The following is a 26996-nucleotide window of genomic DNA, read 5'->3' as shown; positions in this document are numbered from 1 at the left end:
TGTGTGCTGGGGTTTGCAGTCTCTTGACTCCATGACTATGTCATGAGCTGTGTTTTGTGTCCCCGAGGGGGTGGATGTTCACAGTCATCAGACACTCACTGCAGAGGGTCTTGACTAGGATTGGGGAGTGTGTGCTTAGCATTGACGCAGGGTGGGAAGAAGCGTGCCTGTTCTCCAGGGCTTCTCCCAGCAACCCCCACTCCTAGCACAAGATCAAACTGACCCAGAGCTGAGGGCCAAGCCTTGGGGCTCACAGAGGGCAGCAGATTGGAGGTGTTGTGTTAGGGTCCTGATGCCACCCTCTCTTGGCCAGACCCATGGCTCCCTGCTGCGGCTGCACCAGGTGTCTCCTGTCGACTCAGGAGAATATGTGTGCCGAGTGGAGGGAGGGCCCGTGCCTCTGGAGAGCTCCGTCCTGGTCACCATTGAGCCTGCAGGCTCTGTGTCTGGTAAGTAGCCATGCTGGGAGGGAACGGGAAGCAGACAGACTGGATACCACACAAGGAAGCTCCCACCGCAGCCATGGCAGGCCCCAAAGGCAACACTGCCTACCGTGTCCCCATGAGTCCAGCGGGCCCCTGTCCCCAGCCACACACCTCTGGTCTGCTGGAGGCTGACACTCTGCCCTCTGTTACTAGCACTTGGGGTCACCCCTCCAGTCCGAATCGAGTCATCTTCCTCCCATGTGGCAGAAGGGCAGAGCTTGGATCTGAACTGCCTTGTTGCTGGACAGGCTCACCCCCAGATCTCCTGGCACAAGCGTGGGGGCAGCCTCCCTGCCCGGCATCAGGTAGGAGGTGGGAAGCTAAGGAAGGGCCCAGAGATCCCTGGCAGCTGGGAAGTAGAGCACAGGCTGTGAATTCAAGCATTTGCAGTTTCCATACACTTGCCACTCGCCTGCTGGGCAGCCTTGGGCCTGTTGTTTGACTTCTCTGATTCTTCAGGTCACCTGTCAAATGGACTTCCTGCCAGCCAGTGCTGGCTGAGTCTCTGCGAGCTTGAGTGTGCAATCAGATGGCAGTCTCAAGGAGATTTAACCAGTCGTGATCTGTACAATCCCTAGCTAGATAGGCTGGGAGGGAGCCAGGCAAGGGAACTAGGCAGGTGGGTGGCCGCCATGCTGGTCCCTGAATCTGGTGCCTCTATCCCGTTCCTCTCAGGTACATGGCTCAAGGCTGAGACTGCTCCAGGTGACCCCGGCTGACTCCGGGGAGTACGTGTGCCGGGTGGTCAGTGGCTCCAGCACCCAGGAAGCTTCTGTCCTTGTCACCATTCAGCAGCAGCTCAGCCCGTATCACTGTGAGTGTCTTAGTGATTGCAGGGACTAACAGGGGCTGCGAGGGGCCCGGCTGCACCCTCAGCCTGCATTCTGTCTCGTACCAGCCCAGAGCGTGGTGCACCCTGTTCGCATCGAGTCCTCGTCACCTTCGCTGGCCAATGGGCATACTCTGGACCTGAACTGCTTGGTGGCTAGCCACACTCCCCACACCATCACCTGGTATAAGCGTGGAGGCAGCTTACCCAGCCGGCATCAGGTAGAAAGTCCAGAGTGAAGTCTAGCCCCTAATCCTTCGCTCATTCAGTCACTCAACAAACATTGAGCATCTCTGCTGAATAGACTCCGACTGGCACTGGGGTGTAGATTGATCCTGCTGGCCCTGGTTCCAGCTCCTCTGAAGCCACTGCTTATGCCTGGCACTGCATACAGCTGGCAGTCTAAAGGGAAGCTGCATACTAAATGACAGCAGGGTGTGACAGGTGGGACCCACTGTGGGGGCCCAGAAGGCCTTTGGAGGGTAAAGTATAGGAACAGCACAAAGACTAGAGGCTCCTTCCTCAGGACCCAGAGGGAGGTCACACCAGGAGCCTCAAGAAGGCCCTGAGGCTGCTGCAGAGTGTACCCAAGCCAGGTCAGGGAGGGGACTTCCAGGATCTGATGGCTGCAGGGTCTATGGTACTTTGGTTCCACCTCCACCCACTGCCATGTGTTCTTCCAGATCGTGGGCTCACGCCTCCGCATCCCTCAAGTGACCCCAGCGGATTCCGGAGAGTACGTGTGTCATGTCAGCAATGGCGTTGGTTCCCAGGAAACCTCACTCATCGTCACCATCGAGAGCAGAGGTCCCTCCCATGGTGAGAATGTGACGTGGTGGACGAAGGCTGGGCGAGGGAGTGTTGGGGAGACAGAGGTCCCCCCAGTATTGTCACTGTTATCTGAATGCATTCCCTCCCCTCCCCTGCTCTGTCCCCAGTGCCCAGTGTCTCCCCACCCATGAGGATTGAGACCTCATCTCCCACAGTGGTGGAAGGACAGACTGTGGATCTGAACTGTGTGGTGGTTGGGCAGCCCCAGGCCACCATCACATGGTACAAGCGTGGGGGCAGCCTGCCTTCCAGACACCAGGTACAGAGAGGACCTGAGGCAATGGGGTGGCAGGGGCTCCCTCCAGCCATCTGTACTTTGGGTAGAGGAAAGGCAGCCTCAGCAGACTAGGGATATATATAGCTCAGTGGGTAGAGCGCTGGCCTCGCTTGAGGACTCCCTCCCTAGCCCCATATACAACCGGAAGTTGCGCTGTGTTCTCAGGAGGTGAAGGCAGAAGGATTACAAGTTCAAAGTTATCCTCAGCTGGCCGGGCGGTGGTGGCGCACGCCTTTAATCCCAGCACTCGGGAGGCAGAGGCAGGCGGATCTCTGTGAGTTCGAGACCAGCCTGGTCTACAAGAGCTAGTTCCAGGACAGGCTCTAAAGCTGCAGAGAAACCCTGTCTCGAAAAAACAAAAAAAAAAAAAAAAAAAAAAAAAAAAGTTATCCTCAGCTGTATAGTAACTTCCAAGGCCATTGTGGTCTGCGTGAGGACCTGAGTTCAAGACCCAGCACTCATATAACAAGCCATGTATAGTCCTGCGCCTGCCTGCAATCCTAACACGGAGGTGGGCAGAGACCACTGGATGCCTAGCTGGCAGAACAATCCACGTTCACAGAGAGACCCTGCCTCAAAGGAACAAAGTGGACAGTGATGGTGGAGAACACCTGACGCCCTCCACACGCACGTACAGGCATGTGTATCGACCGGCACATACACGTTCACATACACAGCACTCACAAAAGCACACATACACAAGACTAAATGAGATAGCTTCAGCAGGCCTAGCAAGGGAAGCTGGAGTCAGTGGGGGCCCTGTGGCTCCTGACCCCAGCTCGCTCTGTCTTATCCCCACCCGTCCCAGGCCCATGGCTCTCGGCTACGGCTACACCAGATGTCAGTGGCTGACTCCGGCGAGTATGTGTGCCGAGCCAACAACAACATTGATGCCCAGGAGACCTCCATTGTGATCTCCGTCTCCCCCAGCAACAACAGCCCCTCTGGTGAGTCTGATTCCTGATTCAGTTCCCAAGGAAGAGGAGTTTGGAGTTGAAGCCCACAGACCCGGGTTTACAAAGACTGTCTGTGTTCAAATCCTGCTGTGTCGCTTCCGGGACTGAGGAAGTTACACTTGGCTCATAGTCTGAGTCTCTTTGTCAGTGAAATGGAGACACAGATTACTCCTACCTCATAAAGCGTCACTGTCTAAATGGTGCTCACTAGCCTTTTGGGGCAATCGTAGTTAATAAGTCAGGCCCAGTGGCAAAGGCCTATAATCTCAGTTAATTGGGAAGCTAGGACAGAAGAATCAAGTTCAAGGCCAGCCTATGCAGCTTAGGGAGACCCTATCTCAAACCAAAGTGAAAAGAGGGTTAGGGGTGTGGCTCAGTGCTAATGTGCTTGCCTAGCCCACAAAAGACCCTGGATTCAACCCAAGTACTCTAAAAGAAAAAACAGAAAAACATTTGGTTTGTAGGCTAGGGAGATTGCATCATCAGTAAAGTGCTTGCCACACTCACGTGAGAACTTGAGTTAGAGCCTGAATAAAAAAACCGAATGTAGCTGGATGATGGAAGGCCCACACCTTTAATCCCATAACTCAGAAGCAGAGGCAGGAGGATCTCTGTGAGTTTTTTGTTTTATTTTTGTTTTTTCGAGACAGGGTTTCTCTGTATAACAGTTCTGGCTGTCCTGAAACTCACTCTGTAGACCAGGCTGGCCTTGAACTCACAGAAATCCACCGGCCTCTGCCTCCACGGAGTGCTGGGATTAAAGATGTGCCCCCCCGCACTGCTCATCAGATCTCTGTGAGTTTGAGGACAGCCTGGTCTACAGAGCAAGTTCCAGGACAGCCAGGGCTGCACAGAGAAACCCTGTCTTGGGGGAAAACAAAACAAAACTGGATGTGATGCTGAGAGCCTATTATCCTGTTGTTGAGAGGGCAGGCAGGGGCAGGACTCATTGGCCAACTGTCTAAGAGACCCTGTCTCAAAAAGACCAGATTCGGCACTCAGGAGGCAAGAAGCAGGCAGATCTTTGAGTTGAGGCCAGCCTGGGCTACAGAGTGAAACCCTATCTCCAAAATAAATAAGTAAATGAATAAAATCAAGACTGATGGCTCTAAGAAACAGCACCTGGGGTTGACCTCTGATTGCCACACAAACACATACACAAACACACAAAATTTCATATTATATCAAGCATGGTGACTCATACCTACAAATAAAATAAAAATTAAAGCCCACATAAGAGGGCATTTCTATCATCCCAGGGTATGGAATCGAGAGGGTTAAGTAGTCAAGGAGGTGGGCCCTTAGAGCAGTGTCGGGCTCCCTGTTAGTGCTGCTAAGGAATCCTTGAGATGACCACAGGCGGCCATTTTTCTGTTCTGTGGCTCCGAAACCCCACTTGAGAATCTGACTTAAGCCCACCTGCTCTCCTCTGTCCTCAGCCCCAGCCGGTGCTGCACCCATCAGAATCGAGTCCTCCTCTTCACACGTGGCCGAAGGACAGACCCTGGATCTGAACTGTGTGGTCCCTGGACATGCCCATGCCCAGGTCACATGGCACAAGCGAGGGGGCAGCCTCCCCGCTCGTCATCAGGTATAAACTGGAAAAGAAACGAGAGAGATGCTGGCTGGGAGTCCTGGTTTGCTCTGCCCAGATAGGAGGCATGACACCCCTGTGGGGTGCCTCACACACCTGGATTAGAGGTTGGGCCCTGGCTCCCAACCCTCCAGGCCTCCTGGTTGACATCTTACCCCTGCTCCTCTGTTTGCCCCGCCCCTGACCAGACCCATGGCTCAAGGCTGCGGCTGCACCAAGTGTCTCCAGCTGACTCCGGCGAGTATGTGTGCAGAGTCCTGAGCAGCTCTGGCCCTCTGGAGGCTTCGGTCCTGGTCTCCATTACAGCATCTACCTCTAACGGCCATGTCCCTGGTGAGGATCCCAGGATGGACCTGGAAAGAGAGACGAGGGAGGGAGAACAGCAGCTGAGTTGGGTAAAAGAAAGGTTCTGTGAGACCCGGAGACCACAGGCATTGGGTCCCAGACTTCTGCCTCTTGTCGCTTGCCCTCCCTCGTCCCACACTAGAGGGTCGAGTCATACGGTTTGGGTCCTTTCTCTCTCATGGGCTTGAGAACTTTCAAGTATCATATCATTGCACTTGGGTTCCAGTGTCCCCGCCTGGAGAGATCTGGAAATGTCACAAAAGAACTTTGCCCCTTCACATTGCTGTCCTCGATGAAGAATAGTGGGTCTTTACCCTCTACAACTCCATGTCTAGGGCATCTAGTGAGTTCCCAAAGCCTGGACATGCCCTGCTGGGTCATTTGAGATAAATATTAGTGAGCGTATCCACTAGTTGTGGTTGGATACCAACAACCATGGCACCTCAGACCTGTTGTGGTTCGTGGTAGTTACTACTAGAGTGAGACTAAGGACTTAAATGTTTTACAAGTGATTCAATTAAAGGAAAACACAGGAACTGACAGTGGGGGTGGGGTGGGGACCCAGGCATGATGGAAACTGATCAGATGGGATGTGAGTTGCCTAGCTACCAATCCTCACGATCTTCATGGTAACCACATTTCATCCTGTTAGCCCTGAGGCGGGATGATTGTTCTCCATTTTACAGTTGGGGAAATGGAGGCACAGAGGTAGCTTCCCAAAGATCACACACTAAGTGGCCATGCTAGGAGCTGAGCTCTTGCTGTCTGGCCCCAAGGTCTGAGCTCTTAGCTACCACCTACTGGAGATTGGGAAATATCGATGACTCTGTAGAGGAGCCTGGCACAGAGACTCAGGGGGTGGGGCTAGGAGAAAGAGGAACCCCCATCCTCAGGGAGTCCTACCCTCCAAGTCTGAGGGGCCCAAAAAGGGAAAGAAGCCAACCCTCCCTTCAAATCCAGTCTTCACAGTAGGGCACCCCCGGAGAGGCTGAGCCGCCTTAGCCACTGACCACTACCTGTGCCCTGGCCAGGTGGAGTCCCGCCCATCCGCATCGAGACCTCTTCCTCCCGAGTGGCTGAGGGGCAGACCCTGGATCTAAACTGTGTGGTTCCTGGACAGGCCCACGCCCAGGTCACATGGCACAAACGTGGAGGCAGCCTGCCCGCTGGGCACCAGGTACAGAGCCTGGAGAGAACAGCATGTGCCCCTCTTCCTCAGCCCCAACTCTCATTTCCTCAGCCCATCCCTGAAGGGAGGGTGGCCCTAGCCGTCCACCAGCGTTTGCAAACAGACTGGGCACAACAGGGTCACCACCAGTACCCAGCACCTTGAAATAAGAGAGGACACCACTTCCTCAAAACCCTGCTTCCTAAACTCTACCGTCTGTGGCATAAGAGGCAGAGTTTAATGTGGCCCAGAGTAGGGCACCTGGAGGCTTCCCAGCACTTCCCCACCCTCTCCCTTCTATGCAGGTCCACGGCCACATACTGAGGCTGAACCGTGTGTCCCCAGCTGACTCTGGCGAGTACTCATGCCAGGTGACTGGCAGCTCAGGTACCCTGGAGGCTTCTGTCCTGGTCACCATCGAGGCCTCTAACCCCAGCCCCATCCCTGGTGAGTGACATGGAGCCGTGGGTGAGGTTGGGGGTGGTGTTCTCCTGGCCTTGTTTTTTCACATAGAGCTTTTATTTTGGTAGGTTTTGTGATTGTTACTGTTTTTGTGGGGGAGTGGGGATGGGACAAGGTCTCACTTTGTAGCCCAGATTCTCCTCAAACTCATGGTATTCCTCTCTGTCTCAAATTTGAAATTACAGACAATTGTCAGCATAGCATGGCATTGTTCTTGGGGCATTGGCTTCCTATGGCTGAGGATCAAGCCTACCCAGGGCAAAGCTCCTATATAATCTGTGTCTGGGTCATTAGTCCTTCAGACACCCTCAATCAGTGGGAACCCAGTTCTCAGCAAGACACCTCAGACCCAGGGGAGGGAGACCTCCGTGGTTGATATGGCTTAGCCATGCCACTCTGAAGAAGATCACTCCAGTGAGGTCCTTGCCCCGAGGAGCCTTAACTGTTGCCCATCTCTGTTCCTGCAGCCCCAGGACTGGCCCAACCTGTCTATATAGAGTCCTCTTCCTCCCACGTGGCTGAAGGACAAACTCTGGATCTGAACTGTGTGGTTCCAGGGCAGGCCCATGCCCAGGTCACATGGCACAAACGAGGGGGCAGCCTGCCTGCACGACACCAGGTATTTGGTCAGGTTGGGGAGAAGCCCAGGGTAGACAAGGTCTCCTCCTGTAGTTTCCTCTGCACCTAAGCCTCATGCGGACTCCAGCATCCATGGGATCATGGGAAAGAGGTACCCATCAGGGAAGAGTGCCCCAGAGCAAGAGACCATTGGCTGAAAGGCTTTCCTCCTAGCATTGCTTCACAGCTAGCATTTTTGAACCCTTTTCCCTCTCAGTAAAGGGAAGGGATCGGACTTCCATGCGGGAAGCTCCTTTAGCCCACGGCTGCAGGGCTAGCTCCTAAGCGTCACTTCAAAACTTACCTCATCTCCAGAACCCTTGATGGCTTCCTTCTCTTCCTCTTCTGCAGACTCATGGCTCCCTGCTGAGACTCCACCATATCTCCCCTGCTGACTCTGGCGAGTACGTGTGCCAAGTGGCTGGTAGCTCGCGTCCTGAGCATGAAGCTTCCTTCACAATCACAGTCCCACCCAGTGCAGGGTCTTCCTATCGTGAGTATGGCGAATGCCCGGAGTAGGGAAGGAGGTGCCCAGGCAGGACCGGGTACCTGAGTGGAGCCAGCTCACCCAACGGAGCCTAGAATCTGACCCTCGGACTCCATCCAGGCCTCAGGAGTCCCGTCATCTCCATTGAGCCACCCAGCAGGACAGTGCAGCAGGGCCAAGATGCCAGCTTCAAGTGCCTCATCCACGAAGGAGCAACGCCCATCAACCTGGAGTGGAAGACCCGGAACCAGGAGCTGGAGGGTGAGTGGCCAGCTGCCTGAGCTGGAGGCAGCAGGGAGGGCCATCCAGTGTGAAGGTCAGAGTGGAAAGCTGGGCCCATACCGTATTCTCGAGTGGCTCTGAGTGAGGCTTGAACCCGTTCATGTGGTGATGGAGCATGACCCCGGAGACTCCAAGGGCTCCCACTTACAGCCATCTGTGACTTTGAGTCCTCTGCCCAGGTACCAAGGATCAACAGTGGACTATCCCTCCCTGGCCTTCCCTTCCTTCGTGTTGATATGATAAAATACCCTGATGAAAGCAACTCCGGGGGGAAATAGCATTTATTTCAGGCCACAGCTTGCTCCGTCAAGGCAGGGAAGTCAAAGCAGCTGGTCACAGTACATCCACAATCAAGAAGTAGGGAGGGATGAATGAAGGCCACTATTTAGCTCTCTCTCTCTCTCTACTTATTTATTTTGGTTTTTTTTTGAGACAGGGTTTCTCTGTGTAACGGCCCTAGCTGTCCTGGAACTAGCTCTTGTAGACCAGGCTGGCCTCGAATTCACAGGGATTTGCCTGCCTCTGTCTCCCAAGTGCTGGGATTAAAGGTGTGCGCCACCACCGCCTGGCGTCACTCTCTCTTTTTATACAGTCCAGAATTCCCTACCCAGGGAACAGCTTTCTCCACAGTTAGCATGTGTCTTCCCATACCAGTTAGCCTGTCTAGATAATCCCTCCTGGGCCTGTCTCCTAGGTGGTTCTAGATCTGTCAAGCAATATCTAACACTAACCATCACCCTTTCCCAATGCAACCCCGCAGACAATGTGCACATCAGCCCCAATGGCTCCATCATTACCATCGTGGGCACCCGGCCCAGCAACCATGGAGCCTATCGCTGTGTGGCATCCAATGCCTATGGTGTGGCCCAGAGTGTCGTCAATCTTAGTGTGCATGGTGAGAGACACCAACCCATGGCTCTTCCCCTTTTGCCAGTCCAGCTTTTACAGGTTTAAAACCTGCCCCACCACTGCCTACCCGTCTAAGTCAATTTCCACAGAAGAAATATATTCAGCTATGGACTGTGACTTTTATATAACCCAAAGCTCTGCATGTCATTCCTCCCACAGGGTCTCCTACAGTGTCTGTGCTCCCCGAGGGCCCTGTGCATGTGAAAATGGGTAAAGACATCACCCTGGAGTGCATCAGTGCTGGGGAGCCCCGCTCATCCCCCCGTTGGACCCGACTCGGCACCCCTGTTAAACTGGAGCCGCGGATGTTTGGGCTCATGAATAGCCACGCAATGCTGAAGGTGAGGTTGGGCCTGCTCCACATCTGGGACTGAGGTCCTTTCTAGGAGCTGACTGAAGCAGGTGCCTAGAGGGGACATAAGTATGTGGACAGAGAAGAAGAGGTTGATGGGTAAATGGGAAAATGGGAGAAGAGATAAAGAAAGGAAGAAGGAATGGCTCAGAAGCCTGGGTGGATGGGTAGTTAGATAATGGGTAGGTTGGTAGCTAAGCAACTGGGGGATCTCATGGGAAGTTGTGAAGGTGAGCCTTCCAGCAGCATACAGAGGAGCTAAAGACAAAGGAAGGCATCTGGGGATAATAGCTCAGCTGTTTGTCCATCGTGCACCAAATCCTGACTTCGATTCCCAGAACCACGTAAGCAAATCATGGTGACATGTGCCTGTACTTGAAGCATCTGGATGTGGAGGCAAGAGGGTCAGGAGGTCAAGATCGCCATCAAGCATAGAGTTCAAGGCTAGCCTGGGCTACATGAGCCCCTAGCTCAGAAAACAAAAGCAATAATCAAAATACAAAGGAAGGGATCAATATCAGTGTTCTCTGCTTTCTTCTAGATTTCATCAGCTAAGCCATCAGATGCGGGCACCTATGTGTGTCTAGCCCAGAATGCCCTGGGCACAGCACAGAAGCAGGTGGAGGTGATCGTGGACACTGGCACTGTGGCCCCAGGTGCCCCCCAGGTCCAAGTTGAAGAAGCTGAGCTGACCTTGGAGGCTGGACACACGGCCACTCTACACTGCTCAGCCACAGGTGTGGTGGGGACCCACAGAAAGGCCGAGCGGGACAGCCGTGGGGTTCGAATTCCCCCATGATGATACCATACCCAGGGAGCATCCACTTAGCCAGTCACCCCTCACTTGATTGGTCCCTGGAACAATCTAGTGACCAATGCCATCTTCAACCCCATAGGCAACCCCCCGCCCACTATCCACTGGTCCAAGCTGCGCTCCCCACTGCCCTGGCAGCACCGGGTAGAAGGCAACACTCTGGTCATTCCCCGGGTGGCTCAGCAGGACTCCGGCCAGTACATCTGTAACGCCACCAACACTGCTGGGCATGCTGAAGCCACTGTTGTCCTGCACGTGGAGAGTAAGTCTTCCATACCATCTCCTGACTTCTGTCTGTGGTGCATGGGGCTCTATGTTCCCCTGCCAAGTTCTTCTTTGAGCAGAATCTCAGGATCCCTATCTATCTAGAGGATTCCAAAGCCTGTTCTGGTGGCCACCCATGTCTCCTCTTGGGCCCCAGGGGCTTGACTGCACTACATGGATCCAGCTACCGGCTGTGATCCTGAGCTCTGCTCCATTCCACCCGATCTCTCACCTGATCTCTCTGTGTATCCCTCAGGTCCTCCCTATGCCACCATAATTCCAGAGCATACCTCGGTGCAGCCAGGGAAGCTGGTTCAGCTGCAGTGCCTGGCTCACGGCACACACCCACTCACCTTCCAGTGGAGCCGCGTAGACGGTGTCCTCCCTGAAAGGGCTGTTGCCAGAAATGAGCTTCTGCGCTTGGAGCCCACGGGCCCTGCCGACTCTGGTCGCTACCGCTGCCAGGTCTCCAACAAGGTGGGCTCAGCTGAGGCCTTTGCCCAAGTGCTGGTCCAAGGTAAGCAACTGGAGTGTCAGTGGGAAGCCAGGGGTCAGCTTCCCTGAAGGCCTTTTCTGGACCGGCATGTCCACTTGGGATGTAAAGGCCTCCAGCTGTTACCCATCTTCGGTGTCCTGCTCTGAGACCTGAGGTCCTCCTTGTCCGGGTCCTCCTTGTCCAGGTCCTCCTTGTCCAGGTAGATCTTCCCCCGATTACTGTTCTCAGCTCCGTAGCTTTCAGGTCACTTTCTACCCTGCTTTGTACTTGCTAGGAAATGACCTCACGGGCCAGACAGGAAGGACACTCAGAGTAAGACCTGTTCCCTATTGTCCCAGCAGCCCTGAGCTTGTCCACCACAGGCCCAGAAAGTAAACATTTGACTGAAACAGCAGCGGATAAGTGAAGTGACAGGACCATCTCTTATAGGCCCAGGACCCCAGCGTAACTATGAGGACTCTAACGTCCCTGTGGGCTGCTACAGAGCCATACAAGTCTTTGGACGCAAAAGTCAGAAGCAGCAGAGAACCTAGCTTACTGGGTCAAGAGTTTGGACTGTGGCCTCAGAGATAACTTTAGCTATGTTATCTCATGTTGAACCTCAGTGTTTCTCATATGTAAAGAGAAAAAAAAAAGTGTCTCCCTCCCGGCCATTCATGTCTTAGGCCACCTTCTGCATCCAAGGCCCAGCCCCACACTGGCCCTTATGTCATCGAATGATTGACAGTGAGAACAAGCAGGTGAATGAATCTGTATTGAAAGGACTTTGTTGTCTGGCTAGAGAGGCCATCTGAAGAACGTCCCTTGAATATTGAGATGAGGGTATCCTGGTACCCAGGCATGTCAGGGATATGATGCATACATGTATAGAAAAGAACCTTAGGTGTCCTGTGTGATGTTGTGGACCTTAGTCCAAGCTCATTAAGGTACCCAGCTGAGGGAGCCCTGGAGCCTAGGAGCTCAGTACTGTTCTGGACATCAGATGAGAGACCTCATCTCAAAACCCTATACGGGAAACCTCATACACTTAGGTTGGGGGGTATGGCTCAGGCTTGTGTAACATGCACCGAGTCCTGGGTTCAATCCCCAGCACCACATAAACTAGATGTGGTGACCTGTGCTTGTAATTCGAGCATTCAGGCAGGAAAACAGAAAGTTCAAAGTTCAAGGTCATCCTTAGCTACCTAGTGAGTCTGAAGACAGCCTATGCTACAGGAGACCCTGCTGTAATCAATCAGTCAATCAACCTCACATGTCTCCACAGGTCCTTCTGGCGATCTCCCTGACACTTCCATCCCAGTAGGATCCGTACACACTGTACAAGTCACTCCTCAGCTAGAGACCAAGAACATTGGGGCCAGTGTTGAGTTCTACTGTGCTGTGCCCAATGAGCAGGGCACCCACCTTCGATGGCTCAAGGAGGGAGGTCAGCTGCCTTCTGGACACAGTGTACAGGATGGAGTCCTCCGGTAAGTGGTGGTGGGTATGGACTGGACTCAGGTACCTCCCAGCCTAAGGCTCAGTGGGGCTGAGTCACTTTGCTTGCCTATGGGGCCCACCACAGAGCAATGTCCTTGAGCGAGCTGCTTGTCCTCTCTGAGCCTTAGTTCTTACAATGGTCAGTGAGTAAGGAACTTGAAGTACTGCTCTCTCTAAAATGCTTAGTGCTTTCTTGGCAGCTGGAAGACCATCTGCTAACAGTAGGCTGAGTTCCTTCTATTCTGGTTTAGTTTGGTTTTTTTGGTATTATTTGGTTTTAGTATTTTGGTATTTCTGAGACCAGGTCTCACTCTGTAGTTCAGACTGGCCTGAAACTCACTATGTAGATCAGATTGGCCTCCTCCTGCCTCAGCCTCTCAAGTACTGGAATTACAGATGGGAGCCACTGTGCCCAACCCTGAGTTTTATTAAAACCCCTACTGTTATTAAAGGCAAGAAAACGGGGGCCAGGCAGTGGTGGCACACACCTTTAATCCCAGCACTCAGGAGGCAGAGGCAAGTGGATCTCTGTGAGTTCGAGGTCAGCCTGGTCTGAGGCCAGCCTGGTCTACAAGAGCTAGTTCCAGGACAGGCTCGAAAGCTACAGAGAAACCCTGTCTCAAAAAACAAACAAAAAAGAAAAAAAAAGAAAGAAAATGGGGCCAGAGATCTGCAGCTCAGTCACTGTGAGACCTCAAATCAGTGTGACAGAGAGCCTTAGAGCAAGAATCTGTGTCTGAGGTGGGTGTGGTGGCCAAGCTTCATGGCACAGACTTGTAATAGGAAGGCTGGAGGAGCTACAGGGTGAGTTAGGGCAGCCTAGACAACTTAGTTGAGAGCATGGCCCCAAATAAAGTGGAAATCAAATGAGGGTGTAGCTCATTGGTAGAGCACTGGCTTGGCATGTGTGAGGCCTCAAGTTCAATCCCTAATACCACAGATAGGTAGACAGATGATGGATGGATGAGAGAGAGAAAGAGATTAGACAGATAATAGGTAGGTAGATAATAGATAGATAGGAAGTAGATAGGTGGGTGGATGATAGATAGATAGATAAATAGATAGATAGATAGATAGATAGATAGATAGATAGATAGATGATAAGTAGATGAATGATAAATAATAGGTAGGTAGGTAAGTAGATAGATGATTGATAGGTAGATGATAGACAAACAGATGATAGATAATAGGTAAGTAGATAGGCAGACAGACAGATATGAGATGGCGTAGTACACTACCTTGTCCACCTACATCCTGGTCACTGGCACTGGCCCTGGGTTCTCTCTTCTACCATGTAGGACCCAGAGATTAAACACCTGGTTTCGAGTCATCTCTCTAGCCACGTGGCCTGTCTGTTTTAACTCACACAACTGCAAACATTTTCCATGGCTCTACTTATGATATCACCCTTCTTTCTCCTTAGAATCCAGAACTTAGACCAGAGTTGCCAAGGGACATATGTTTGTCAGGCCCATGGGCCTTGGGGACAAGCCCAGGCCAGTGCCCAACTAATTGTGCAAGGTAGGAGGTGGCGTCAGGCCTCTGCTAAGAGCAGAGCCAGAGATAAGAAAGGGGTGGTGGTGGGATCTGCCCTTGCTCCCCAGGAAACCCTGTAAATGGACATGATAGAGAATTATTCTATTTTCCTTGCTTGCACCTTGCACGGTGTCATGGCCATGACAAGTCTTGCGAGGAGGCGGAGAGGGGAGGGGAGCGGGTGCTCTGCAGAGCAGTGTAGACTGAATTAGCAGCTTCTCGAGGGCATGGACAAATAGAAGCTTTCAACAACTGGGTTGTGAGTGGCCACACAAAAAGCAAGCCTGGAGCTGGCTGAGTGTCTGGTGCTCTGAGATGTCCTTCTCCCAGACTTGACCTCATGTGGCCTAGCTCATCTCCCTGTCCCTCCCCCACCCTTGGCCTCCTCCAGCCGGGCTCACCACCCTGCCTCTCCTCCAGCCTTGCCTTCGGTGCTCATCAATGTCCGCACCTCGGTGCACTCCGTGGTAGTCGGCCACTCCGTGGAGTTTGAGTGCTTGGCACTGGGTGACCCTAAGCCTCAGGTAACTTGGAGCAAAGTTGGAGGACACCTAAGGCCTGGCATTGTGCAAAGTGGAAGTGTCATCAGGATTGCCCATGTGGATCTGGCTGACGCAGGACAGTACCGCTGTACGGCCACCAATGCTGCTGGTACCACCCAGTCCCACGTGCTGCTGCTCGTACAAGGTAGAGACCACTAGGGACTAGGGTAGGGACCTTGAGGGGCTGCCAGCTCCATCCTGCTACATCGCTCCTTCTGTGCTATCCTGGGGATCTCCTAGTGTCTATATTTAAGGGATAGCTTTCTCAGCAAATAAATGGATGTGAGTGTATGTTTGTTCAAGCTGCGTGCCAAGGGCTATCAAGATTAAAAAAAAGTAGGCCTGGTGTGGTGGTGCATGCCTTTAATTCCAGGACTCTGGGGAGGCAGAGACAGGTGGATTTCTGGGCTTGTTGGCTTCAAAGGCAGAGGCAAGCCAGTCTCTGAGTTTGAGGCCAGCCTGGTCTACATAACAAGTTCCAGGCCAGCTAGGGGTGCATGAAACCCTGACTCCAGGAAAAGGAGGAGGAGAAGTAACCCTTACTCTGATGGAGGAGACCCCATATCCTAGTTCAATGGAGGAGACCTATACCCTAGTCTAATGGAGGAGACCCCCACCCTAGTCCAATGGTAGACTTTAAAGAAACAGACACTGTTAAATGGAGAGTAGTGACACATTCTTGTCATTTCAACACGCAGAAGACTGGGGAAGAAAGATCTTGGGTTTGAGGCCAGCCTGGGCTACATAGTAAGACACCATCTCAAAATAAATAAACATACACCTATAATCCAGCATCTTCAAGGTGGAGACAAGGGAAATCATAGGTTTAAGGCCACCCTGTGCTACATAGAATGGATAGAGACCAGCCTGGGCTACAAGAGACCCAGCCTTTTTTTTTAAAAGGGGGTGGAGAGGGGGTAAAGGCACTTGCTGCTAAGCTCCAGGACCCACATGGCAGAAGAGGAGAACCAATTCCTGCAAGCTGTCCTCTGAGGCCTCCACACACATGCATGGCATGTATATACATACACAAATGTAAACACACAAATAAATAAATGTAATTTTTAAATAAATAAATAAATAAAAAGATACCATGGAAGTAAAACCTTGTAGAAACACAGAAGAGACACAGACTACTTTTTTTAACCTTAAACTCTGAGATTTACTTCACACCTACTCACATACGCTGCCCTAGTTCCCCCTTCTCAGGTCCCGTCAGTTTCCCTCCTCCCCCACCCCCCACCCCCGTGCTGAACAGATGTCCGCTCAGGCAGGAAGTGATATCAGCCAGCCTGGTCCCCTCTGTCCAACCAGGAATGAAGAGCCATAGTCCCCCGATTCCTACAGTGGGTGCAGTGCCTCCCTCCTAGAGTAAAATAAAGTCTGGAAAGCATAAGTTAGCACAAAGTTGGCCGATACCATCACACGGGTGACGTCTGTCTGTCCCCTCAGCCTTGCCTCAGATCTCAACTCCTCCAGAGGTCCGAGTACCTGCTGGCTCTGCGGCAGTCTTCCCGTGCATGGCCTCAGGGTACCCGACTCCTGCCATCACCTGGAGCAAGGTAAATGTTGGGCAAGTGCCAGCGGATGTTCCTCCTGGCTAGGACCAGCTCTGAGCCGGTTCAGTACCACAGGACCTGGTTAAGAATGAATGCCCAATTTGAAGATGGTCCTGGAGCAGAGTAGGGGGCATGATCCAAGGCCAGACCTTCAGTGTCAGTGTTTGTAGGTGGATGGTGACCTGCCACCTGGCAGCCGCTTGGAGAACAACATGCTGATGCTGCCCTCAGTTCGCCCCCAGGACGCTGGCACCTATGTGTGCACTGCCACCAACCGGCAGGGCAAGGTCAAAGCCTTCGCCTATCTGCAGGTGCCAGGTAGGACAACTTTGGCCCTAATTGGCAGCATGTGCTAACTCGTCCACAGGTGTCTCTCTGACAGTCTTCTCTCTGCAGAGCGAGTGGTACCCTACTTCACCCAGACACCCTACTCCTTCCTGCCACTTCCCACCATCAAAGAAGCCTACAGGAAGTTTGAGATCAAGATTACCTTCCGCCCAGACTCTGCAGATGGTAAGCCGGCACCTAGTGGGTCTGGAGGCTGGCCTGGGGTGGGGTGGGGACCTGTCTCTTGGGTTTGTCATCACGGTAGGAATCCTGACAGAAACCCTGTCCTGTCCAGAGTCCACTGGGTTTCTCTTGCCCCTTGCTTTTCAGTCTCTCCTCTGTGACATTCTGGCTTCTACCTGGTCCTATTGCATGGCTGCCTTGGTGCCCAGCTCTCCTGGCCCATCCTCCTGTCCTGCTCAATGTTCTTTTTATCTGATGAACCTCTCTCTCTCTCTCCTCATTATCTGATCCTGCTGGTCTCTCACTTTCACTGCCCAGGTCTTCTTCTCTACTCAGGTGAGTTTCTGCCCACCTGTCCTCCTTCAGACACACCCTAAAGATGCACAAGTCAGGTCCTATCTCAGAGCTCTTAGCAAGGCTCTTCTCCTCGGGTCACTGAACCTATGATGGTGAGGTTCCTGGCCACATTCTAGAGTGAGGGATCATAGAGCAGAAAGGCTCAAGACAGCAGTTCTTAATCTGTGGGTCACAATCCCTTTGGGGGATCGAACAATCCTTTCACAGGGATTGTCTGAGACCATCTGCACATCAGATATTTACATTATGGTTCGTAACAGTAGCAAAATTACAGTTACGAAAGCAACGAAAAAATTGTTATGGTTGGGGTCATCACAACATGAACTGTATTAAAGGGTTACAGCATTAGCAAGGTTGAAAACCACTGGCCCAAGAACTTAGGTGAGCGTGATGTGACAGAGGGCTGGTGACCTGAGGGAAGGCTGCTCACACTCCTATGCCCTCCAGGGATGCTGCTGTACAATGGGCAGAAGCGGATCCCAGGGAGTCCCACCAACCTGGCCAACAGGCAGCCTGATTTCATCTCCTTTGGCCTTGTGGGCGGAAGGCCCGAGTTCCGGTGAGATCTCTCCCTCCATCTTCTAGGGGGGGTGGACTGGGAACTGGACATATTCTGCATTGGGCTGAGTTATACTATGGTGAATCTATAGAAAGAGTTTACGACTGTTACCCTTGATGGCCAGTCAGTCTACTGAATGAGGCACCTTATTCTGAGCAGGCAGAGGAGGGATCTTCTACTGTAGGCAGAATTCTTCCACTTATCTGTGTACTTGTTCCTTCCTTCATCTATCCACTCCTTTCATCCATCATCCACTCCTCCTATCTCTATCCATCCATCCTTCCATTTGTCTGTTCATCCATCCATCCATCCATCCACCTGTCCATCCACTTACTCGTCCATCCATCCATTCATCCATCCATCTATTTATCCATCTATCCATTAATACATCTGTTCACCCACCTATCCATCCATCATCCACCCCATTCATCCATTCATCTACCTGTCCATCCATTTACTCATCCCTCCATCCATCTATCCATTGATACATCTATTCATCCACCCACCCATCATCCTTCTCTATCCCATCCATCTTCATCCGCCCATTCTCCTCACCTGTTCATCTACCCATCCATCCATCCATCTAGTCACTCACCCTCTCACCAGTCACTCATCCATCCCATAATTACTTGCTTGACTCTTGCCATGTGTCAGGTGCTGTTACAGGTATGAACAGAACAAGCCAGGTTGTTCTCTATAGCAAAGTCCACTCTGGCTTGGGGAAGCCAAACTGTAACAAAGAAAAGCAAGGCCATCTCAGCAGGAAATGCAGCAAAGCTGGGGACTGGTCTGTAGGGCCTCAGAGGAGAGAATTCTCCCAGTCCTAAGAGCTTGCTCTGGGGATGCTCCCACGGAAAGGTGGTGAAGGAGAAAACTTTCAGAAGAGGTGGGGATAGCCTGGGTTGGGTGATGAAGGGAAAAACAAATCAAAGACAGAAACTTCAAAGCCAGGACCACGGGGAATGTTATTCTTCCCCTGGACCCATTGCCCAGCCTGGGCTTGTCTGAGGCCGTGTTTACAAACCTCTCTCTTGCCCCTGCCCCACCCTGTGGAGCAGATTTGATGCAGGCTCTGGCATGGCCACCATTCGCCACCCCACACCGCTGGCCCTAGGCCAGTTCCACACCGTGACCCTGCTCCGAAGTCTCACTCATGGATCCCTGATTGTGGGCAATTTGGCCCCTGTCAATGGAACCTCCCAGGTGAGAACCTGCCTGTCCCCTGTTTCCCGATCCCAGCCTTTACCTACCCCAGTAGCTGGACCTGACTTACCCACCTCCACAGGGCAAGTTCCAAGGCTTAGACTTGAATGAGGAGCTGTATCTGGGTGGCTATCCCGACTATGGTGCCATCCCGAAGGCTGGGCTGAGCAGTGGCTTTGTAGGTAAGCTTTCTTCTCCCCACCTCCCCAGCTAAACTTTCCCAGATGGTTATAGAGCCGCCCGAGCTAAAGGGAACACAGTAGATATGAACTGCAGCTGACTAGCTTCCTGTCCCTCCATATGCTCACCCTGCCTTCCCTAATCCTGCCTCCCCCTCCAGGCTGTGTGCGTGAGCTGCGCATCCAAGGCGAGGAGATCATCTTCCACGACCTCAACCTCACAACACATGGCATCTCCCACTGCCCTACTTGCCAGGACCGACCCTGCCAGGTGGTTCTTCCTATACCACTCCCCTGCTGCCCTGAGCCATGGCTTGCCCCTGCGGGGGGAGAGGGAGGGAGAGGACTGTGGTCTCCTTGGCTTGATGTCTGTTACTGCTTTGCAGAATGGGGGTCAGTGCCATGATTCAGAGAGCAGCAGCTACAGGTGTGTCTGCCCTGCTGGCTTCACTGGCAGCCGCTGTGAGCATTCACAAGCCCTGCACTGCCACCCAGGTGAGTACCCCACTCCAGTTCTCCATTCCTCCTGCTCCTCAAGAATTTAAGAGCCCTTCCATGATGGTAACTAATCTCTCTCAGTAGCCCAGACACTGCCATCTAGGCCTCTGCTGCCTCCCCATTACCTGAACCAGGCACCCGTACCCTGTACTCTTACCTAGGCACAGTCTTGTATGTGGATGTATTTGCTGCGATTGAACCCCAGGCCTTGTGCATGCTAGACAAGTGCTCTGCCACCTAGCTACAGCCCTGACCCCACCCCAAGCTTGCCATTGCAATCTGGGCATGGTGGCACACATCTATAATCCCAGGATATGGATGACTGAGACAAAAGGATTACCGTGAGCTCCCGGCAATCCTCGATGACAAAGTGAGAGACCCTGTCTCAAAGAAACCATAAACAGGACTGGGGATTTAACTCAATAGTTTAGAGTATTTGCCTAATGTTTGCATTCCCAAGGCCCTGTGTTTAATCTCCAGTACCTCATAAACTAGGTGTACTGTGCCTGTCTGTAGTCCCAGCACTTGGAATATGGAAGTAGGGGGGTGAGAAGTTCAAGGTCATCAGATTCATAGTGAGTTTGAGGCCAACCCGGACTACATGAAACCGTTTCAAAAAGCAAGCAAAGTTGGGTGGTGGCGGCTCATGCCTTTAATCCCAGAACTCAGGAGGCAGAGACAGGTGGATCTCTGTAAATTTGAGGCCAGCCTGCTCTACAGATCATGTTCCAGGACAGGCTTCAAAGCTACGGAGAAACCCTGTCTTGGAAAATAAACAAACAAACAAACAAACGAAAACAAATCTAAAAAACCAAAAAGCATACTGGGTGGTAGCACTTAGCTATAACCCCAGCACTCAGGAGGCACAAGCAGGAAGATCGTGTACCAGTTCAAAGCCAGACTGAACTACATGTAAGTTCCAGGCTAGCCAGGGCTACAAAGCAAGACTGCCTAACAGCAAAAACAAACACAGGTACAGTCACTTAATGCCATAGCTGTCCCTGTGGGTCCTCTCTGACGGTGTCCTTCTTATGACTGTGCCCCCCCCCCTTTGGACCTGGACAGTCTTCCCAGGCTGACAAGGTCCCCAGGGGTGTGGGAGGCAGAGTTTGGGCACAATAATCTCCCCTGCTGAGTTATCTCTCTGTCTCTTCACTATGTCTCCAGAGGCCTGTGGGCCTGACGCCACCTGTGTGAACCGGCCAGATGGTCGAGGCTACACCTGTCGCTGCCACCTGGGCCGCTCAGGGATGAGGTGTGAGGAAGGTGAGTATTCGCTACAATGGCTGGGGGACATTATACAAGGCACACTGGGGCCATCACAGCCCTGTGAGGAGTAAAGTTAGCCTAAAGCAAGAAGATGTTAACACCAGCTGGCTACACTACTGTCTAAACTGAGTCCCTTACCTGGGATTCCCCGAGAGGACTTCTGTCTTCCCAGAAATCTTCAGCCTGATGGGCAGAGCTGGTCCTGAGCCTCTGGTAGGGGATTGGGCGAGGGCCTAGCTAAGCTATCGCTGCTACAGGTGTGACGGTGACTACCCCATCTATGTCTGGCACTGGCTCCTACCTGGTACTACCGGCTCTCACCAATACCCACCATGAGCTACGCCTGGATGTGGAGTTCAAGCCACTGGCACCTGATGGGCTCTTGCTGTTCAGTGGTGGCAAGAGTGGGCCTGTGGAAGACTTTGTGTCCCTAGCGATGGCTGGCGGCCACCTGGAGTTCCGCTATGAGCTAGGGTCAGGTAAGCACCGAGTGCCTCGTGTGGATAAGCCTGGGTGCCAGGCTTTGCACTGTCTTTGGGTCACCATGTTGCCAAGAGGCAAGATGGGGTAAGACAGGAGCCAGACCTGTCTCCAAAAAAAAAAAAAAAGGCCCCTCTTAAAGCACAAACTTGTCATCAGAGATTTGGCAAATATATGAGAAGTGTCCCATTAATCACATCCTAGAGTGAGGGCGTGTCAGGGTCCCTCCGATACCCAGTGCCACCTATGGTCTCATCAGGTCTGGCTGTTCTGCGGAGCCATGAGCCACTGGCCCTGGGACGCTGGCACCGAGTGTCTGCAGAGCGCCTCAACAAAGATGGCAGCCTTCGGGTGGATGGAGGACGCCCAGTGCTGCGCTCCTCGCCAGGAAAGAGCCAGGGTCTCAACCTGCACACGCTGCTCTACCTGGGGGGTGTGGAGCCCTCCATACAGCTGTCCCCAGCCACCAACATGAGTGCTCACTTCCGTGGCTGTGTGGGCGAGGTGAGGAGTAGCCCCCAGAGGGACAGAGGGAGGGAAGGGTTTGCTGTGGGACCACTTACCATTCACAGGGTCCTGGGACTACACATTTTCAGCTGAGTCAGTTTCTTCAAAATAGCGATAATAATAGCCCCTACTATTTAAGGGCTGGAGAGATGGCTTAGAGGTTAAGAGCATTGCCTGCTCTTCCAAAGGTCGTGAGTTCAATTCCCAGCAGCCCCTACTATTTAAAATCATGTTGGGAACTGGCTACGTAGAAGCTTCAAGGCCTCCCTTCAACACTCAGAGTCCTTTGCACGCCCGACTTCCCAGATATTTTCTAGTGCAGGCTCACTCTGCTGACACACCCGTGAGCTTCTCGGTGCTCCTCTGCCCACAGGTATCTGTGAATGGCAAGCGATTGGACCTTACCTACAGCTTCCTGGGCAGCCAGGGTGTGGGCCAATGCTACGACAGCTCCCCGTGCGAGCGCCAGCCCTGCCGCAATGGTGCCACATGCATGCCTGCGGGTGAATATGAGTTCCAGTGCCTTTGTCAAGATGGCTTTAAAGGTACCAGAGCCAGCCCAGGACACAACAGGACGTGGGACCGGTAGTCCAAGGGTCGAAGGGTAACTCTAGCTCCTGCTCACCCGCCTTTGCCTTGGCCCATAGGAGACCTCTGTGAGCATGAGGAAAACCCTTGCCAGCTCCAAGAGCCTTGTTTGAATGGTGGCACCTGCCGGGGTACCCGTTGCCTCTGTCCTCCTGGCTTCTCTGGTCCACGCTGCCAACAAGGTACCTTCTATGAGTTGTCTTCATCCTCCTCTGGGACCAGACACAGTCACTGGGTGTCTGTGTCCACCAACTAGATCCCACCCTCCCCACAGGCGCTGGGTACGGCGTAGTGGAGTCTGACTGGCACCTTGAAGGCAGTGGAGGCAATGGTAAGTACTTCCTGTTCAGCGAGGCAAACGGGTCTTAGTCTCTCAGCCCTTTTCCTTGAGTTATTTATACCTCAGTTTTGGGTCCTTGAGTAAAAAAAGCCCATGGGAGGAGCTCATTGGCCCAGATAGGCAGGAACAAAGAAGGACAAAGTCATAAACAACTTATTGGCAAGGTGACCTTGGGCTGGCCTTTGAACTTCTCTGACATCAGATCCTTCAGTCAGCAAGCATTTATTGTGTGCCACATTTGAACTGTCCAGGGCTCAGGCTTTGGAATTCCTCATGCCTAAAAGTAAAAATGTGTGGGACTGGAGACGGTTAAGAGGGCTGGAGGCTCCTACCAAGACATGAGTTCCGTTCCCACCACCCACATCAGGGAGCTCCCAACTGCCTGTGACTCCAGACCTACAGGATCTGACCATCTCTTCCTCTAACCTCCACAAGCACTGATACACACACACACACACACACACACACACACACACACACAAATACAGCACTTGGGAGGCAGAAGCAGGCAGATTTCTGTGAATTTGAGGCCAGCTGGGTTTACAGAATGAGTTCCAGACAGCCAGGGCTGTTACACAGAGAAACCCCGTCTTAAATAAATAAAATTTAAAAATTTAAAAAAAAAAAAAAGAAGTAAAAATGTGGGTCCATGCAAACCTGATGGCCTGAGTTCGATCCCTGGAACCCTTGATGGAAGGAGAGAACTGACCCCTTAAATTTGTTGCACAAGCTCCACACACATTGTGACACAATCACGCTCACACACACACACACACACACATCATATACACAAGCACAATAATAATCAGTGATATGTAAAAATGAGATGGGCACAGTGGTGCACACTCACTGTCCCCTACTCTTGCACAGATGCCCCAGGGCAATATGGAGCCTACTTTCACGACAATGGCTTCCTAGGCCTTCCCGGCAACATCTTCTCCAGGAGGTAAGACAGGTGGTGTTGACCCTCTGGGTCCAGCAGGGTTAACAGGAGTCTGAGACTCAGGCTTCCCCTGACCTTCCTGCCCCGCCCCCATACTCCCCCCTTCTCCCCAGCCTTCCTGAAGCACCTGAGACCATTGAATTTGAAGTTCGGACCAGCACAGCCAATGGCCTCCTGCTCTGGCAGGGTGGGGTGAGTGGACAACCAACTGGAGGTCTTGGGGTCTCTGGTGCTGGAAACTGGCCTCCTGGTTGGGGAAGTGCAGACAGAGGAAGGTCGAGGCGACAGCCCTCAGGGTTTCAGCTCCCCACTGTGGGACCCTAGAAACCCTGTGTTTCCTTGGCAGGTGAGAGAGGCCAGCCGCAGCAAAGACTTCATTAGCCTTGGACTGCAAGATGGCCATCTTGTCTTCAGGTGAGTCCTAGCACCTCCATCCCCCCTCTTCCATCCCTGGCTTCTCCCACAGGAAGCTGGAGCTCCAGGTGTCCCAGCCACACACCCCTAGTGCCATCTGCCTCTTTAATCTTTTGTCCCACCCCATAACTCACACCTTTGTGGGTCTCTGATACTACAGCTACCAACTGGGCAGTGGGGAGGCCCGTCTTGTCTCTGAGGACCCCATCAATGATGGCGAGTGGCATCGGGTGACAGCACTGAGGTAAAAAATCCAGTTCAGCACTAGGGGATGGGACCAGGAGCTCGCCCTCGAGAGGAGGAGGCTTGGGGATCTGAGAGACAGAATGAGAAGGTGATGTGGAAAGGACACCTTGCCAGCAAGCAGAGCTCCATCAGGGTCCAGGGTGGACCAGGAACTTGGGAGGCTGAGTCAAGAAGATCCTGAGTTCGAGCCCAGCCTTGGCTTTTTAAAGAGAGGCAGCTTGAGGTCGGTACTCAGAAGGTGACTGTGTATAACCAGTAGATGGGGAGGGACCTGAGAGGAAGCAGAGGCCAGATTTGTCCACCTACGGAGAGTCTCAATGACAAGTGGAGGACATTTATGGAGGATGGGAATTCAGGGCAATGGGCCTGACCCTGTCATATTGCAGAGAGGGCCAGAGAGGCTCCATCCAAGTGGACGGTGAGGAGCTTGTCAGCGGCCGGTCCCCAGGTCCTAATGTAGCAGTCAACACAAAGGATATGGTCTACATTGGTGAGTACCCCACAGCATGCTGAGACAGACCTGGGAGGGAATGGCAGCCTTCAGTGCTACAGTCTGGCCTCCTTGCCTCTCTGACCCACCGTCATGCTCCTCTTCCACAGGTGGTGCCCCAGATGTGGCCACACTCACTAGGGCCAAGTTCTCCTCTGGGATCACAGGCTGTATCAAGAATCTGGTGCTGCACTCAGCCCGGCCTGGAGGCTCACCCCCACAGCCCCTGGACCTGCAGCATCGTGCCCAAGCAGGGGCCAACACACGTCCCTGCCCCTCATAGGCACCTGCCTGCCTCCCACGGACTCCTGGGCAGCACCCAGCCTGACAATGTCGAGTATATTATTATTAATATTATTATGACTTTTTGTAAGAGACTGAGGCAATGCCACGCTTGCTGCTACCACCCTGGGCTGGACTGGAGGGTGGGTGCACCAGCTCCCCCACGTGTGTGGGCAGAGCCCAAGGCTGGTGGGCAGGGCAGGTGGACTGGAAGAGGTTTTCCTCAGAAGGCCACTGGGACTTGAAATCAGGCTGGTAGGGGCTCAAAACTGCTCCACCTCTTTCCCCACTTCAAGTAAAGCTGGGCTGTTCATTTTAGCAGCCCAAGGACAGTCCTCATTGCTCTGAGTGCCAACCTCAGTTTACCACCTGGCACCTCACTGTCACACTGAATGAGGGGACATTGCAGTGGCCTGAGCTACTGTGCTGGGAACAGAAGGCAGCTCACTCCCAACCCGGCCACACCCCAGCTTCCTCCACCCCCACCTAGCCAGAAACCCCATGTCCTTGGCAGCCTTCCCTCCCACCCAGCCCACTTCCACCTGCATTCCCCACCACCACCCACACACAGCTCAGGGCCCTGCCCTCGGGAGCTGCAAGGGAGACCAACTCTCCCCCCCCACACACCTGCTAGGCAGAGCCCAGCAATGAAGTCCCACCACACCAGGCCGCACCCCCCACTCTTCTGGAGGTGAAGGCCCAGGGCGTGGGGGAGCAGGAATCAGGAAGACCAGTGTCTTGGTGGGGGCAGCTGAGGCCTCAGATCTGGAAGGAGAGGAGGGGTGATGCCCTGCCCACCCGGAAGCCTGAGAGCCCAATTGAGGGGTAAGCAGACCCAGACTACGGCCATTGGGATACCTGGCCTCGGGTCCTCAAGGGAACCCCTGTGGTCTTCATCTGATTTTTTTCTTAATAAATGGTGCTATCCCCGCCAAGAGGTCTCCTGTCTCTTTGACAAGGGGTCCACTCAGTACTGCATGGGGTGGAGGGCAGGGCAGGGTTTCTGAGATCAGAAGGGAAAGCAAAACCAAACAAGTTTCATGATCAGATAACGGCCCAGTTCCTGCCCTTGGTACCCCTTCCTCAGGCCAGCACAGTGCCACCCTTGCTCTTCGGACCCTCCCAGCAGTGTACACCCCACCCACAGGACCCGCCCAACACAGTACCCACCCACACGAACTCTTGTTCTCTCTGTCATGAGCACTATGCTTCAGACGAAGATTATGTCTTTCGACAAATCAGGTTTTACTGAATTGACAATAAATTTGTTTTTTTTTAAGATTTATTTATTTATTATTTATACAGTATTCTGCCTACATATATCCTATAGGCCAGTAGAGGGCACCAGATCTCATTACAGATGGTTGTGAGCCACCATATGGTTGCTAGGAATTGAACTCAGGACCTCTGGAAGAGCAGTCAGTGCTCTTAACCTCTGAGCCACCTCTCCAGCCCCCCCCCCCCTTTTTGACAATAAATTTGTAAGCTATGTCATTATTGGTTACAAAGTCACTCACGGCCATGGCCCTTGACAACATCAGATTCTTTTCTTCCAATCCTAATGACTAATATTATTTCTCAGGTATCTCAGGGCACTTATCACAACGTTGTTCGTGTATCTATATGTATATACATGTGTGCTGTGTTACAGATCAGCTGCGAAAGGTTTGTAGAGGCCCCAGTGAAAACAAGGGCAGAGCTGCAGAGAGGCCCTGCTGAGTCCAACAGCCCAGTTAGCATTCCCAGTCACCTAGGAGCTGGCTTCCAACCATTAGCAGCTCAGACAAGACAAGCAGGGGACCCTGCTCCCTGATGCACTGAAGCCTCCACATTAGGACGCTGTCCC

General features: G+C 52.9%; 1 protein-coding gene across 1 annotated transcript in view; it reads left to right on the top strand.

The window, feature by feature from the left end:
• The window catches only part of Hspg2 (heparan sulfate proteoglycan 2), a 101327-nt gene extending 74898 nt beyond the window's left edge, over positions 1-26429 (top strand). Inside the window, exons 56-97 of the mRNA XM_038333914.2 lie at positions 314-449; positions 639-790; positions 1161-1299; positions 1384-1535; positions 1998-2133; positions 2253-2404; positions 3231-3369; positions 4818-4969; positions 5161-5305; positions 6349-6494; positions 6791-6932; positions 7415-7566; positions 7917-8058; positions 8173-8313; positions 9095-9229; positions 9403-9584; positions 10137-10332; positions 10492-10671; positions 10930-11190; positions 12434-12638; positions 14072-14169; positions 14605-14871; positions 16179-16288; positions 16456-16603; positions 16682-16798; positions 17600-17711; positions 18770-18914; positions 18997-19096; positions 19255-19364; positions 19480-19588; positions 20759-20857; positions 21118-21339; positions 21600-21844; positions 22221-22392; positions 22495-22617; positions 22710-22766; positions 23646-23721; positions 23832-23910; positions 24065-24132; positions 24293-24376; positions 24765-24868; positions 24979-26429. Coding sequence (XP_038189842.1) covers positions 314-449; positions 639-790; positions 1161-1299; positions 1384-1535; positions 1998-2133; positions 2253-2404; positions 3231-3369; positions 4818-4969; positions 5161-5305; positions 6349-6494; positions 6791-6932; positions 7415-7566; positions 7917-8058; positions 8173-8313; positions 9095-9229; positions 9403-9584; positions 10137-10332; positions 10492-10671; positions 10930-11190; positions 12434-12638; positions 14072-14169; positions 14605-14871; positions 16179-16288; positions 16456-16603; positions 16682-16798; positions 17600-17711; positions 18770-18914; positions 18997-19096; positions 19255-19364; positions 19480-19588; positions 20759-20857; positions 21118-21339; positions 21600-21844; positions 22221-22392; positions 22495-22617; positions 22710-22766; positions 23646-23721; positions 23832-23910; positions 24065-24132; positions 24293-24376; positions 24765-24868; positions 24979-25151 — 6003 coding nt within the window. The 3' untranslated portion in view covers positions 25152-26429. The remainder of the gene's footprint in view (positions 1-313; positions 450-638; positions 791-1160; positions 1300-1383; positions 1536-1997; positions 2134-2252; positions 2405-3230; positions 3370-4817; positions 4970-5160; positions 5306-6348; positions 6495-6790; positions 6933-7414; positions 7567-7916; positions 8059-8172; positions 8314-9094; positions 9230-9402; positions 9585-10136; positions 10333-10491; positions 10672-10929; positions 11191-12433; positions 12639-14071; positions 14170-14604; positions 14872-16178; positions 16289-16455; positions 16604-16681; positions 16799-17599; positions 17712-18769; positions 18915-18996; positions 19097-19254; positions 19365-19479; positions 19589-20758; positions 20858-21117; positions 21340-21599; positions 21845-22220; positions 22393-22494; positions 22618-22709; positions 22767-23645; positions 23722-23831; positions 23911-24064; positions 24133-24292; positions 24377-24764; positions 24869-24978) is intronic.
• The last annotated feature ends 567 nt before the right edge of the window (positions 26430-26996 follow it).

Source organism: Arvicola amphibius, chromosome 6 (assembly GCF_903992535.2).
Source record: "Arvicola amphibius chromosome 6, mArvAmp1.2, whole genome shotgun sequence".
NCBI classification, from domain to species: Eukaryota; Metazoa; Chordata; class Mammalia; order Rodentia; family Cricetidae; genus Arvicola; species Arvicola amphibius.
This window is presented reverse-complemented; position numbering and strand designations above follow the sequence as displayed.